Raw genomic sequence first — 17,005 nt, forward strand, 5'->3', positions numbered from 1 at the left:
TTCCACTTTGGTTTTGTAGGCCCACTGTCATTAAGCTTTTAAAAACAATATCACCCCAGGTGGTATAGGCCAAAATTCCCATATTTTCTAAAGTTTCCAGGGACTCAAAGTTTGATTCCAAAGCAATGTGATTCAAAGTTTTCATCCTTTGGTAAGGACAAGCACAGCACACACAAATGATAAGTGGCATGATTCAGATGCCACCTAAATGGTCTCCAGACACATTCAATTGATCTTTTCCCTTAGCAAATGAGATTTCTGATTTACTTACTTCACAGCAAACAACTTTAAATTACTAGAGGAAAAGTATTCCAGGGGAGATTTGAAAACTAATACTGCATGGCTTCAGGTTGAATGAAATTTGGTCATCTTGCATAGAGATATTTGGTTTTAGATCTTTGTATGAGGTGGCAGCCTCGCAAGCAGGATCAACAAATGTCAACCTACAAATATATCACCAGCTCTGGCTCAGATTCCCAGCATTCTAATGTTTATAGTGACAGTGGGAAGTTCTAAACCAGTCAATCATGCTGAGCTTTCCTAAATAGCAAAATAACATTTATTTATAGTCTCTAACGGGGTGCATATAAGCCACTCTTAAGCAGTTCCTCGGCAGCTTTATGCTGCTCCCAATATGTCCTCTCTCTCTCTCTGGAACTTTCCTTCTGGATGGCATTTGCTATCCTAGAAGTGGTGAGCATCAGGAACCTGAAGGAATATAGAAGCACTACTATGGTCTGCATTTTCCATTTTTATTAAAATTCCTCTTTGCCTATAGCTTAATTTCTTTCAGTCCAGCAGCCTGTGAGTAAGCACCAATTTACACACCTGGATTCAGTATAATGATTTAGGGCAGAATTGTGACTTCAGTGTCATGCATATTGGACTCCCTCTGATGTCAGAGGAATCAAAAACCAAGCTTGGCATTGGATTCATAATAATTGTGTATTTGTGAAAGTACTTATTATGTACCAAACACTGTACCAAGCATTGAGATAGGTACAATTTAATCAGATTGAACACAGTTCATCTGGGGAATGGCTTCTGCACTATGACATTAGTGTTATTTTCACTGAAGTACAATCTAAAAACAAACAAAAAAAAAACAAAAAAAACCCCACAGTTGCTTTTAAATAAGCAGTAGAGTTTGGCTAATTAAATCCTTTAATTAAATCCATGACATTTCTTTAAAAGATCAGTCACAGAAAGAACCATTGAATGACTCTGCTTATAGGAATGTCCTCTTAGGGGTTTCAGTCATTAAATACACTAGGAGAATTTTTGGAAATATTTTAAACTTAAAGATCAGATACCCACCAAATGTGTAATTTGGAGCTCTGATTGTAAGAATCAGCTTTTAGAATAAATGTGGGTGTGTTCAATTATAGATACATTTGCCCATATATATTGTTTGCTGAGTTAGTGCCCTATACTATAATTAGCACCCGAAGGCACAAACTTCAGCCTATGCTCCAAAGAAACAACAGAAGTGAAAATTATCTTTCTCAACTTGAGTGAGAACCTGGCCATGATCAGCAGGAAGAGACCTTTTCAGAAGCTTCTATCCATTTGTTAACCATAGACCAGGGGTCTGCAAAGCCCTCTGACACAGCTGTGAAGTCTGAAGTGGCAATAAACACTATTTCCAAATTAGGCCACTGTAAAGTCAAGTAGCTTTTCTGCTGGATCACACATGCTTTTAGTTCATGCTGGGGTTGAGTGACCAAAAGGTGGAGCTTCTATTCAATTGATGGGCAGATAAAGGACATCAAGATGTGGAAAGACTGAAAAACAAACAGAAGTGGTATGTTGGGGAAGGAAGGTTCCGGATCCAAGGAGAATTTTAGCAAAAGCTCTTTCCTCATATGTCCTAGCCTGCAAAGCTTGACTGGGTTGAACACAGCTTCAGTTCTAGCAGATTGATATCATTTCAAGACTTTGATGTTGGTGATCCTGTTTTGTCTCCCTGATGCCAAGGGTGGTATGTAAGTGACACCAACTCACTGCTCTAGCTGGATATGGTGTTTGTGGTGGACCTGTATCTGAAAACCGTAGAGAAGTTTATACAGTACTGCAGATCTACAGACCTTCAGTGCGGCCTGAACCCTGACACCACACTAACTATACACTATCTTCTGGAAATAGTCTTTTCTCGACTGTAATATGATGTGATAAATTGACTTGAACTTAACTCTTTCAGATAAAAGAATATTCTGTACTCATTGAGAGGTATGAACAAAGGCTCCTAAACCTAACAATCCGAGTGGAGACCATGGAGAAGACCAGCATTTCCTACAATGAACTGGACTTTGAGTTACTCAAGCTGGAAGTCAAGGAGATGCAGAGACTGGTCAACCAGCTGAAAACCACTTTTGTTGGCAGCAGAGTAATTATTGATCAACTGGAAATAGAGGTAGGGCATTAACTGGTCTTGCTTCATTCAGCTCTTGGTTCCTGGAATGAGAAATGCGACTGCCACTTCTTTCCCATTGTGTTTGAAGATTTTATACAACTGCAACAATTGTGGTCACTTTCAATTTACAAAGTGACTGTTTAAAACAGCTTGGGCACCAGACCTTGTTTGCTCTCTTGATTCAACTGTACTCTGCCCAGTACTGTACGGTTTCCAATCCTGTTGCCCTCAACTATGATCTGGGATTGGCCTATAATGGCTTCGCTGTGTATATATGTGTGTTGCAGCCCATGCATGCTTTATTGAGAAGCAGCGTGGCTTGGTGGAAAGAGCACGGGCTTTGGAGTCAGAGGTCATGGGTTTGAATGCCGGCTCAACCACTTATCAGCTGTGTGACTTTGGGCAAGTCACTTAACTTCTCGGTGCCTCAGTTACCTCATCTGTAAAATGGGGATGAAGACTGTGAGCCCCACGTGGGACAACCTGATTCCCCTGTGTCTACCCCAGCGCTTAGAACAGTGCTCAGCACATAGTAAGCGCTTAACAAAAACCAACATTATTATTATTATTATTGTCACACACACACACACACACACACGCACATGCACACTTTATGAAATAAAAACCTGTCCTCAACCACAAATGACCCTAATGAGGGTTATGTTTGAGCTTAGTCTTTGAATTTTGACTTGGGGCTGAAATATTGAATGAACAACAAATTTGACCTAGGGGAATTAGAGGCCTGATAGAGGACCAGGTTTCTAATCCCAGATCCACCACTTTTTTATTATTGTATTTGTTAAGTACTTACTATGTACCAGGCACTGAATGAGTACTGAGATAGATTATAATCAGGTTGGACACAGTTCATATCCCACTTGAGGCTTGCAGCCTTAATCCCCATTTTACAAATTAGGTAACTGAGGCACAAAGAAGTTAAGGGACTTTCCCAAGGCCACACAGCAGGCAAGTGGTGGAGTTCAGATTAGAATCCAGGTCCTACTGACTTCCAAGCCCATGTGCCATTCACTATGCCACGTTCCTTCTCTGCCATGTGACTTGGGGCAAGCCACTTAGCTTCTTTGGACCTCAGAAACCTCATCTGTAAAATGGCAATTAAATCCTCTTCCTTCCAACAGACTGTGAGTACCATGTGGGCCAGGGACCGTGTCCAACCTGATTACCTCATATTTACCCCAGCACTTAGGACAGTGCCTAGCACATAGTAAGTGCTTGCTTAACAAGTATCATAAATAAAAAACCCAAAAAACCAAAAAGCAACCTATCTTGATCAAATGGGGCAGAAATGGCCAGCATTTGTCTTTCCAAGACTGAACAAAGGTAGACACTCAGGTACCTGACTAATTTGAGCTCCCAATCTTTAGGTTGCTTGGAAACATTTACTTGAAATTTGTGCCTCAGAATCCCTGGCTCTGTGCCCATTTTTAATTATGACTCTGCAGATGTCCCTTAGCCCTTGTATGTCTTAGAATGTCTACCCAAACGCCTATCTTACTCCTCAGAAGGATTGTTTTACAGTTTAATTTTCAAAGCTACTGGGTCTTTAGGTGAGCGATGCCACAATGTGCAATGTTCTCATCATTTATCTTAATAAAAAAGTTACTCCTGGAACTAATTTGTGAAGAGTTTCTAAAATTAATGGTAGCATTCATTAGTTACATGTTTACAATATAGACTTAGTATCCAAGAGTTTATTAGAAAAGGATTATTAAAAGTAAGCTCTAATGGGCATTTATGGATGATCTAAAGAATATATGATATGCTATTAAAACTGTTCACTTTTTCTGACATTTCTTTTGGGTGACACACACAGCTGTCTGAGATTTGACAGGTCTTCAAGGTAATCCATAACATTTATTCTTCCAAGTGAAACAGTTTCAAAAACCCCTGGTGTGTTCTCTGGCAGTTTCACTAAATGATAAATTCAGCTCCAGAATGTCTATGAAAGAAATTGCTCCATACCATAAAGTCACTCTGAGTTTTTATTTCCCTAGATCAAGAATATGACTCTCCTGGTGCAGGAGCTGGAGTCTCTAGACAAAAACAATATCCTTACAATTCGTCGGGAAATTGCAGCTCTAAAGAACAGACTGAAGGAATGTGAAGAATCTAATAAACAAAATGACTTAGTTCAAAATTTCCCACCAGGTAAGCATTCTTTTATTTATGTTGGTAATAATGATAGTTATTATTATTATTTTAATTGTGGTATTTGTTAAGCACTTATTGTATGCCAGGCACTGTATTGAGTCCTGGGATAGAAACAAGAAATCAGATGCCACTTGGGGCTCACATTGTTAGTAAGAGGGAGAATGAATCCCCATTTTGCAGATGAGGGAACTGAGACACAGAAAAATTAAGTGATTTGCTCAAGGTCACACAGCAGGTAAGTGATGGAGCTTGGATTAGAATCCAGGTCCTCTGACTCCCAGGCCCATGCTCTTTCCAATACGACACGCTGCTTCTCTATTCATCATTTGGATTAACTTGAAAGAAGTGTAGAAATGGGGGAAAATAACAGATTTCATTTAGTTACAGAAGTCACAAAGGCAAAATTAAATTGACTGGATTTGTTTATATCACTGGGAGCTGACCAAGTGGACTAGAGACCTGGGATAAGTTTGCTTTGCTGATGGCTGATGTGAAAACTGCTGGACTGTTCCCAGGTGCGGAGAGAAGAAGTCCATCCATTTCCAAGCAGACATTTAAGCAGCAGAGCTTCTTGAGTCTCTGCACACTGTGCTGACATAAGCACCTTTCTTGAGAAGATCTCTGTGATGGGGTAGAGCTAAGGGACAGAAGATAGAAAAAAAACTTTTATGGTATTTGTCTTTTGGAGAAAATGTCATTAATTCCCATGGTAGTGGTGGTTTTTGGAGATTGCACAGGAATAGCAGGGGTAGGACAGGGCCCATGACAGCAGCTGTTGCTCCAGGAAGACTGACTGAACTGGAAAGAACATAGACTCAAAGACGTGGCACCAAAAAGTGAAAGGACATGGCAAAGTCCACACTTCAGTGGAAGTTCTGGGAATCAAACCCAGTTCCAAGGACTCAGTTGCCAACAAGGTGTTTCATTCATACTTTCCATTCCTTGCAGTAACAAACCCTGAGTCATTCACACAGCAAGAGTGGAGTATCAAGGACATCTTAATTATCTTAGTTATCTTAAGTGTCAGTACTTAGTCTCCCTTGACCTTAGCTCCTATTGATGAGTTCAGTTTTTCTAATGTGGCATCCAAGTTTCCACAGACCTGGTTTAGACCTGGAACGACTGGGAAGTCAGCACACCCCAGAGAAACGTTCTAGATTTGGCCAATTTGACTCAAATTGGGCATATTTTGGCATAAATCTCAGCTACATGATGTCATCATATCATGCTGGGTGCTGTTTTAACAACTTGATATCGTATGCATCTTGGAGTCCAGATTTTTGGGATGCCAACGCTGGGCTCTCTAGAAGGGAATGATCCCAAGGTAGTCAGAAGAATTGCAAGCATTTCTACACTAAGAAGTATTTGTGATTTGGGCATTTTTGATGTGTCTTCATGTTCTCTGTGCATGTTGATTCAACATGTGCATAATGAAGGAGAAGTCCATATTTGATTTCTGGAAATGGCAAAGGTCGCTCTTTCCTCCAGAGAAACTTTTATCCTAGTATTGACTGTCCTGATAGTTTTTTTAAGCAAATACTATTATTGTTCCAGGGTGACTGAAAAGCCAGAGATGGGACAGAGAAAGGTGTTTCTTGAAAGTAGGAGTGAAATGAAATGAGCAATTTTTTTAAATTTTCTGGTAAGGTACTCCTGGGCTTTGAACACCACCCTAATCCTAGGTTGGTTGTTTAAACAAATTGGATCCAGATTTCCTCAAACAAATTGGACCCAGATTTACTTTCACTTTTCCAACAACCTTGGATGTACTTGAATTCTTGCCAAACCACTTGGTCCTTTTCCAGCTTGAGTTGATATTATATTTATGAGATTTATATTAAACTGACTTTTCATCATGTTTTTAAATCAATTTATCCCTCTCTATTTTTGCTTGGTTTGGTTGATAATGTAGACTTGAGAGAACTTGGAGCACCTCCAGAAAGCAAAAAAATAAAAATAAAAATAAGACTCTGTTGAGAGTTCACAGTTTGTCACTATTGCAGGACTATAAAAATCTATCTTGGATGCCTGGCTATTCCAGGAATGGCCAAAGAAACAGAGTCTGGGTCAAATTGTTTTTACATTAGTGGCTGGTTTCTACTTTGTCTATTTAGAGTTGCAATTCAGTAAGCATATTTTTAAGAAGCAGAGTGTCATTTGTTAATCCTGCAAATTTACAGTGTCCCCATTTTTAATTTATATTACATTTCCTAGAACTTCAAATGTAAAATAATCTGCCTCATTTCATTAAATTTTCACACCAACCAACTAGCCCTTCCTGGTGTGTAATTTAAGATGTATTTAATAATAATAGATCAGGAGCAGACACTGTCAATGCGTGTCAATTTAGAGGCCAATATATCCGATTGCTCTGCACCACGTTCTTAGTTGCTCAATACATTTTCTTGGATATTCATATACTTGAGAACTGGACTCCCTCTAGCCTTTTCCTAGCACTTTATACCAATTTAATTGATTCTCATAACCTCCTTGAATGATCATTTGCTACTTTATTTCCCGCTGGCCCAGAGGTAAGAAACTAGGTTCAGCAATCTGCCTGGTCCAGAAAATGAAGTTGTGGTAGAACCAGGGTTGATATTCTCAGGTGTTTGTTTTCACTTGTCTGCCAAAGTGGCTTTTTTGCAAAAACAGCCTTCCCAGTCAGGGTGGTGTTTCTGAAACGCACCATTAAATGGGGCTTCTGAGGACCTTGACAAGTGGGGAAGTGTTATCTTCATGATGCACAGATAAAGAGAACGTCAATGACTAAGAACAGGCTTGTGTGGAAAGATTTTGCACTCCAATGCATATAGTAGTCCCCTGCTTTTATTGCTCTAAAAAATTAATTTGGGTAAAAAGGCACTTTGGTGTTTTCTGCAGCTTTTTATTCCCCTACTACCTTACTCCAACTCTTCATCTGATCTAGGTAGCATAATAATATTAACAATAATCATGGTATTTGCTAAGAGCTGAACAAGCACATTTTGGGTTGTGTTAGGTAGGTATGACAGTGTGTTCCTGAAAAATAAAAAAAAGGAAGTACACAATTTCTACTTGTGTTGAAGACTACCAGGTGGCTTTTTTGCTACTGTGATACTAAAACAGCCCCTGACTGTGTGGGAGTGTTTGCTCAGGCAGTTGGGATATTTTCCAGGCATCACCATTATCCCCCCTGCATTGATTGAACCTCTTCTGTGTGCCAAGCACTGTCCTAGATTCTTGGAGAATATCCAATAAAAGATAAAAACACATACCCTGCCCTCAAGGAGTTTGCAATGAGATGGGGTAAACTGGAAGAGAAAAATGAAGAACATCAAAATGCCAGCAACAGCATAGTTTAGTGGAAAGGGCACATGCCTAGGAGTCAGAGAACCTGCATTCTAATCCTGGCTGTGCTCTGTGACCCTGGGCAAGTCACTTAACTTCTCTGTACCTCAGTTTCCTCATCTGTAAAATGAGAATTCTCTCCTACTAAGACTGTGAAGACATTCTCTGACTTCATTATCTTGAATCTACCCCAGCACTTAATATGGTGCTTGGTATATAGTAAGTTCTTAACAAATATTCTTATTCTTATTATTGCTATTATTATTGACTCCAGGAAATCCTGTTAGAGGTGTAGGGAAAGGGATTTGGAAAAGGAAATGTAGCTAAGGGACCACCAGGTGAGAGATGGGTGGGGGAGGGAAAAAGATGGCAAGTTGCACAGTGCATTTTCCAACTCATGCACATTACATTAGTTAACATTGCCTTGTACTCTATTTTCCCTATCTGTAATTGACCATAAATTTGTTGTGGGAAGGGATTATGTGTACTAGGTTTCTTATATTATTCTCTCCAAAGTGTTTAGTACAGTGCACTGCACACTGTAAGCACTCACTAAATACCATGTAATGTAAGATGTCAGAATGTGGTTGAACTGATTTTCAGTAGACATTTGGTCCCTTATTGCATGATTTTACTGCTGAGGGGAAAAACACAGTCTTTGACCTGAAACCTCATCATAATGTTTGTTTAAGTCACATGCATTAGAACTCATGAAATGACACAGCAATCTTTTCTTTCTTTCTTTTTTTGGAAATATTCTCTCCAAGGTTCAAATAAGAAGCCAGTGCAGGGTTAGATTAAGAAAACAACTGAGACTCCTTTGAACTGACAGGAAAGATAACTAACTTGTTACTACAGAGTAAAACAAAAATAAAAATCTTCAAAGTGATTTCAAAAGGAAAACCAAGTTTAAATCCTATGGAACCTCAAATAGTTTTGTTATCATTAAACTGAACACCAACTAACTTTATTTTAATAATTCATGCAAGTTTCATAAAAGCAAACAAGCATTCATCTGAGAGATCACTTTTAGGGAAGAAATAATAATTTATACATTTTTTTTGGTGAAGGCCATCTCTTGGCTGAACATACTTTTGTTTTTTATTCATGAACCAGTCCATGAATTATTGAGAGAAACCCAGGATTCTGTAGTTTAATCATATGCAAAATTATTTGAGGTTGGGTTCAGAGAAATTTCAATCCTCTTTACCTGCTGCAATAGCTGGAAGGTTTTGTTACTCAATTGAAAATTTAGAGGCAACATTAATAAATACATATTTAATCCTGAGGCTAAAACAGCAGAAATTTAAAAAATGAAGGGAAGACCCTTGGTAATAGTTCTATCTTAATATAAATGATCAAACACCAGAGCAATGATTTTTAAGCTGTGCTCGGCTCCTTGCAACAAACCCATTAGATTGTAAGCTTCTTCAGGGCACAGTCCCTGCCTTTTACTTTTATTATCTTTTACCAAGAGCCTAGTTCAGTGTTCTGGCAAGATATTTTGGGTGAAGACCTTCATTCATTCATTCAGTCAGTCACATTTATTGAGTGTTTACTATATATAGAGCACTGTACTAAGTGCTTGGGAGAGTACAATATAGCAATGAACAGATACATTCCCAGTCCACAATGATTTTACAGTCTAGAGGACTAGGGTTCACCATTTGGGTTTACACGTATATTATGTTTCCAAATTAACTTTGGTCTCAATCTTTCAGGATATTTCAAGTAAATGGGCTTTTTAGAGACTGTAGATGATTTACTTTTGTGTTATTTACAGATTTAGAATAGGGAGAGCATTTTAAGAAGACACTGTTGTTGAATGAATGAATGAATGAATGAATGAAGTGTTTGGGGCTTTGCTCTTGGCTTCTCTTTTCTTCATGCATCTATCCATCTTTCCATTTCTCTTTTCCTTCCTATCTGCAAATTATTCTGTGTCTATCTTCCCAGTTAGATTGTTAATCAGGAGAGAAGGGATTGTGTTTTATGCCTCCATTTGTACTCTCTGGAAAATTTAGTACTATGATCTGCACACAGTAGGTGCTGAATAAATACTACTGATTGATTTTTGATTGATTGAATCATGATCTCTTCAAGCTGCAATGTACAGTTCATTCATTCATTCAATCGTATTTATTGAGTGCTTATTGTGTGCAGAGCACTGTACTAAGTGCTTGGAAAGTACACTTTGGCATGCAATGTAAAAATAATAATAAATATGGTGGTATTTGTTAAGCACTTACTATGTGCCAAGCACTGTTCTAAGTGCTGGGATAGATACAAGGTTATCAGGTTGTCCCACGTGGGGCTCACAGTCTTAATCCCCATTTTACAGATGAGGTAACTGAGGCACAGAGACATTAAGTGACTTGCCCAAAGTCACACAGCTAAGTGGCGGAGCTGGGATTAGAACCCATGACCTCTATCTCCCAAGCCTATGCTCTTTCCACTAAGCCATGCTGCTTCTCATGTACTTACAGCTAATGTATAGTGTGACTGTTTCCCAAGCTCTGCACACAGTAAGCGCTCAGTAAAGCAGTGTGTCTCAGTGGAAAGAGCCCGGGTTTGGGAGTCAGTCATGGGTTCTAATCCTGACTCCGCCAATCGCCAGCTGTGTGACTTTGGGCCAGTGACTTCTCTGAGTCTGTTTCCTCATCTGTAAAATGGGGATTGAGACTGTGAGCCCCACATGGGACAGGGACTCTGTCTAACCTGATCTGATTGCATAATAATAATAATGTTGGTGTTGTTAAGTACTTATTATGTGCTGAGCATAACACTGTTCTGAGTGCTGGGGGAGATACAGGGTCATCAGATTGTCCCACAAGAGACTCACAGTCTTAATCCCCATTTAACAGACGAGGTCACTGAGGCACTTTGCTCGGCCTCAGTGACCTCATCTGTAAGAAGGGGATGAATAACAATAATAATAATGATGGTATTTGTTAAGCACTGATCCTCCTTGACCTCTCTGCTGCCTTTGACACTGTCGACCATCCCCTCCTCCTCCATACCTTATCTCACCTTGGCTTCACGGACTCTGTCCTCTCCTGGTTCTCCTCTTACCTCTCTGGCCGATCATTCTCGGTCTCCTTCGCTGGAGCCTCCTCCCCCTCCCATCCTTTAACTGTTGGAGTTCCTCAAGGGTCAGTTCTTGGCCCTCTTCTGTTCTCCATTTACACTCACTCCCTCGGTGAACTCATCCGCTCTCACGGCTTTGACTACCATCTCTACGCAGATGACACGCAGATCTACATCTCCGCCCCTGTCCTCTCCCCCTCCCTTCAGGCTCGCATCTCCTCCTGCCTCCGGGACGTCTCCACCTGGATGTCGGCCCGCCACCTAAAACTCAACATGAGCAAGACTGAGCTCCTCATCTTCCCTCCCAAACCCAGTCCGCTCCCAGACTTCTCTATCACCGTGGATGGCACGACCATCCTTCCCGTCCCGCAGGCCCGCAATCTCGGTGTCATCCTTGACTCGTCCCTCTCGTTCACCCCACACATCCTATCCGTTACCAAGACCTGCCGGTTTCACCTCTACAATATCGCCAAGATCCGCCCTTTCCTCTCCACCCAAACGGCTACCTTACTATTACGGGCTCTCGTTATATCCCGGCTAGACTACTGTGTCAGCCTTCTCTCTGACCTCCCTTCCTCCTCTCCCGCCCCGCTCCAGTCTATTCTTCACTCCGCTGCCCGGCTCATCTTCCTGCAGAAACGATCTGGGCATGTCACTCCCCTTCTTAAACAACTCCAGTGGTTGCCTATCGACCTCCGCTCCAAACAAAAACTCCTCACTCTAGGCTTCGAGGCTCTCCATCACCTTGCCCCTTCCTACCTCTCCTCCCTTCTCTCTTTCTACCACCCACCCCGCACGCTCCGCTCCTCTGCCGCCCACCTCCTCACCGTCCCTCGGTCTCGCCTATCCCGCCGTCGACCCCTGGGTCACGTCCTCCCACGGTCCTGGAACGCCCTCCCTCCTCACCTCCGCCAAACTGATTCTCTTTCCCTCTTCAAAACCTTACTTAAAAATCACCTCCTCCAAGAGGCGTTCCCAGACTGAGCTCCTCTTCCCCCTCTACTCCCTCTGCCATCCCCCCTTTACCTCTCCGCAGCTAAAGCCTCATTTTCCCCTTTTCCCTCTGCTCCTCCACCTCTCCCTTCCCATCCCCACAGCACTGTACTCGTCTGCTCAACTGTATATATTTTCGTTACCCTATTTATTTTGTTAATGAATTGTACATCGCCTTGATTCTATTTAGTTGCCATTGTTTTTACGAGATGTTCTTCCTCTTGACGCTGTTTAGTGCCATTGTTCTCGTCTGTCCGTCTCCCCGATTAGACTGTAAGCCCGTCAAACGGCAGGGACTGTCTCTATCTGTTGCCGACTTGTTCATCCCAAGCGCTTAGTACAGTGCTCTGCACATAGTAAGCGCTCAATAAATACTATTGAATGAATGAATGAATGAACTAGGGAAGCACTTTCTCCCTTTCCAATTTGCTTCAAGTGATGAAGATTACAAATGTTTTGCTAATTAGATTTGCTCTACTATGTACAAAGAGAAAGACTGAAATAGGTCTTGGACAGAAAATGGTTAGTAAATGGGCTATGTAGTTATAGGGAAAATAGCTGCATTCTATTTGCTAAAAGTCATGGACTCTAAGAACTGGAAGAGATTCAATTGTGAACAGAACTTTGAAGGCCACATGCTGTAGGAATATGCACATGACTATGGTCCTTCCGAAGTATCTTGGATCTTCCCTACCCGTTTTATGGAAGCTGACCTGAATTTCACCATCTAAGTCTACACCTACATATTATGTCCCTAAATTCACTTCGGTCTCAATCTTTCTGACCATTTCAAGTAAATGGGCTTTTTAGATCATATGAATCATTTGCTTTTGTTGGTCATTTCATGGGGCAGAGCAGAACGATTTTGTAAATAATAATACAGTTAGCTCTCCTATAACACAAGGGTTATGTTTGTCAGGATCCTCCTTTAAGGGAAACTCATGTTATAATAATCACAATTGACTGATGCCACATAGAAGAGCAAAACCATTTCATCCAACATCTCATCCAGTTCTAATCAAACAGACGTGTTGTTGGAAAAGTGTTCCCTAAAGATTTCATGTCATGTTCTACTTTGGGAAAACACATGCTATTAGGAGAACTAACCATTACTCATTTTTGGAAACCTAAGATCTGGTAGGTCCTGGAATGAGTTCTAGCTTTTGACTCAGTAAAATACCAATGGAAATGATGGCAGAATGTGAAGCACTTGGCTTGGAAGGACAAAAACAATGAATTGGAGAATAGTGGGTATGGAGAGCAGATAGATAAGATGGGGTGAATTAGTAGAGAGCCTTGAACTCAATTGTGAGTTTGTGTTAGATGTAGAGGGACACAGGGAGCCAGAGGAGAGTTTGAGGAGTGGAGAGAAATGTGGTTGAGAGTTGCTTCAATAAGATGATCAATACAGCAATTGAGAGAGAAGAGGCTGGAGACAGGAAGAACAACGAGGAGGTCAAAACAATAGTCTAGTTGTGATTATGACCAGGGCTTCTACCAGGGTAGTAGCTGTTTGGGTTGACCAAAAGTGAGGGATCCAGGAGTTGTGTAGGAAGACCTGATAGCATTTGGCAGTAGATCATTTGTGGCAGTTGGAGGACTGGAAGGGAAGAGTGGAGAAATAGTGAATTAAAACAACACTTAAAGCAATCTAGAAAACTTTAACTTTGAAAACAGTCCCTTTATATTATTAATAAGGTTCAATGGATATTGAAAGGCAACAAATGAGCAAATAGATCCCTTTCATCCTTTCTTAGTAAAGCATACAATACTGGCATTTCTCAAAGAGGCTCTGCTGGGCTGAGAAGAGTCAATAATTGTAGAACCACTGTTTGTATGACAGCACCTCCCATTAGAATAATGAGGTGAGGCTTGGCCCTGAGACTTTGGAACTAAGAACCTGCACAGAAATTATAGTGCTAATGGCTTGCTCGATGCTACTGATGATAATGATGATGATAATAATGATGGAATTTAAGTGCTTACTATATGCTATGCACTGTTCTAAGCTCTGGGGTAGTTACGGGGTAATAAAATTGTCCCATGTGGGGCTCACAGTCTTAATACACAATTTTACAGATGAGGTAACTGAGGCACAGAGACATTAAGTGACTTGCCCAAAGTCACACAGCTGACAAATGGTGGAGCTGGGATTAGAACCCATGACCTCCGACTCCCAAGCCCATACTCTTTCCAGTAAGGCATGCTGCTTCTGCTACTGGCACTCTCTTGTCTCATCCTGGACAGTCTTGTTCCACTGGGACCCAGAATACAACGAGGGAATAGGCAGGCAGAGATAAACACAATGTGAAGGACATCGGCAGTCTTCACTCACATAAGCCTGGGAGAACCAGAACTTGATCCCAGGTCTCCAAATCGCGCTGCCCTAGACCATCATTGTTATTAATACCTTTGCTGCTGGGAAACACTTTTGTGGTTTATACTGCTTCTTAGAATCTTATAACACTGGTACATTTTGATAATGCTTTCCTTTTTTTCACCTTACTTACAGGTAGCTGTAATCATAGTGGCGTGGTAAACATCAGCAAACCTTCCATAATTCAGTTGAACTGGAGAGGGTTTTCCTACAAGTATGGTGCCTGGGGCAAAGATTACTCTCCACTTACTCCAGAGAAAACTCTCTATTGGGTTGCCCCTTTGAACACGGATGCGAGGTACTTGGAGTATTACAGGCTTCACAACTCCAAGGATGATTTATTGTTGTTTAAAAATCCCCGAGATAACCGAATCACCTATGGAGAAGGCAGTGGCACAGCAGTGTACAAGAATTCCATGTATATCCACATGTACAGTTCAAGGGATATCGCCAAGGTCAACTTGACCACCAACACTGTGGTTGTTCGGAAGACGCTCCCAAATGCTGCCTATAACAACCGCTTTTCCTATGCTGGTGTCAATTGGGAAGATATAGACCTTGCAGTGGATGAAAGTGGATTGTGGGTGATTTATGCCACTGAAGCCAGTACTGGTAATATCGTGATTAGTAAACTCAATGACACCTCACTTGAGGTGTTGAACACCTGGCAGACTAAGCAGTACAAGCCATCTGTTTCCAATGCCTTCATTGTATGTGGGGTCCTGTATGCTACTCGTGCAGTCAACACCAGACAAGATGAAATTTTTTACACCTATGACACAAACACTGGGCAAGAGGGAAGAATGAGTATACTTATGGATAAAATGTTAGAAAAACTGACCGGTATCAACTACAACCCCCTAGACCACAAACTTTATGTCTACAATGAAGGTTATCTGATGACCTATGACCTTAGCTTTCAGACTACCTTACAGTGACAGTCTTAGGGACAAACCCATGAGAGATGTGAAATTTCTTTTGATAAGATGAATGGACCTCTACCTCTGAAATCTACTCACTTTTATAAGATACACAAGGTGGCCCTAGGGTTTATTGAATGGTAATATTTGGGTCAATTTTGATATTGGCAAAACTTTGGTAGCTCAGATTTAATATTTTTTTTCCACTGGTAAAATGACTGACGAAAGATTTCCATCAAATCATTAAGCTTTAACCCTAAATCCCACACAAAACTAGGTCAAGGAATTTAGCTCCAGAGAGTGCCCAGTCCTGATGCCAGAGTCCCAGTGTTGGTTATAAAATTAAGATGGAAACCTCCTCTCCATTTTCATGAAATAATCTTTTAGTTCCCTCTTTTGGTGTTTGGTCTAGACTTCTCCAGGCAAGTGACAATTTCTATACCTTAATTTCTCCACCTGAAAAATGGGGATGAATTAGCCCCTGCTAAGTTTGGACTGATACAAAGGGCAAACAGGAATGTTTGGTGGGCCTCACTGAGTGTGCTGTAGGATGATTCTTTGTGGTCTAAGGCCCCTTTCTACAGGCCCAAGTTATTATATTTTCCTTTCCTACTCTCTTCCTCAGGCAATGCCTTGATGCCTGGGACAAATAGGTAGATAAATAGCAGCAGATTTTAAGTTCTTAGAGTGTGAGAACATTTATATTTTCAAACCTGGTTCTCCCCTGTAAAATGGGAATGACCATGATAGCCTACCTTCTAGACTTGCCAATATGGCAGCTCTTTAGACAAGCACCCACATTTACAAGCTAATGACTCTTTTGTTTAACCTGGCTTCCTTCCCTGGGTGTACAGATAGTAAAATAAGTTAAATAAAATTAATTTCACTGGATAAGCATTCCTTTTTACTGCTCCTGGGTATTTTTAGCCTTAAAACACTCTATCAGCTCCCTCCCTCCTACTTATTAATCAATCAATCCATCAATTATCCACTCTCTCCTCCCATTTCACTCCAGCAGGCACTCTTTGTTCCTCTCCAAGTAACCTATGCTCAGGGTCCTGTTCTCATCTCTCTTGCCACATACTTATTGCTCTTGCCCACCCCCCCGTTTGAACACTCTCCCCTATCTAATCAGTCAGTTCTCCTGGCTTCCTATCTTCAAAGCCCTTATGAAATCATATCTCCTCTGGGAGGCCTTTCCTAGTTGATTTCTAATCTTCTTACTTGATATTCCCCAAAATGCCACTTAAGCACTTCCACAACACCTAATAATTTAAATACTCATAATCCCTTATGGGACTTATGTACACTTTTTACACACTTTCTTCTTCCTATCTGTAATTTATTTTAGAGTCTGTATCCTCTTCTAGATTGCAATCTCCTTGGAGGCAGAGATCCTGTATTCTTGTATAGTATTCTCCCAAGCACTTTGTATAGTGCTTAGCACACGGTAGGCACTCAACTAATCAATTAATCAATCAATCACACTTATTGAGCTGTTACTTCAGAGCACTGTACTAAGCACTTGAGAGAATACAAAACACCAGAACTGGTAGAAATGTTCTCTGCCCACGAAGAACTTACAGTTTAGATGGGGAGATAAATTTATTCATTGATTAATTTATTGGCAAAAGAGGAAACAGGCATGATAAAGTGATACTGATCCTGATAAATCATTTCTTCTTAGAGTCTATGATTTCTGATTTGAGGATCATC

The 17,005-nt window shown here is 40.8% G+C and overlaps 1 protein-coding gene across 1 annotated transcript in view; it reads left to right on the top strand.

Moving 5' to 3' along the window:
* Nucleotides 1-16,180, top strand: part of OLFM4 (olfactomedin 4) — a 38,328-nt gene extending 22,148 nt beyond the window's left edge. The window contains exons 4-6 of the mRNA XM_039914602.1: nt 2,201-2,413; nt 4,429-4,582; nt 14,505-16,180. Of these exons, the coding sequence (XP_039770536.1) occupies nt 2,201-2,413; nt 4,429-4,582; nt 14,505-15,307 (1,170 nt within the window). The 3' untranslated portion in view covers nt 15,308-16,180. The remainder of the gene's footprint in view (nt 1-2,200; nt 2,414-4,428; nt 4,583-14,504) is intronic.
* Nucleotides 16,181-17,005: the final 825 nt, after the last annotated feature.

This window comes from Ornithorhynchus anatinus, chromosome 2, assembly GCF_004115215.2.
Source record: "Ornithorhynchus anatinus isolate Pmale09 chromosome 2, mOrnAna1.pri.v4, whole genome shotgun sequence".
In the NCBI taxonomy this organism is placed as follows: Eukaryota; Metazoa; Chordata; class Mammalia; order Monotremata; family Ornithorhynchidae; genus Ornithorhynchus; species Ornithorhynchus anatinus.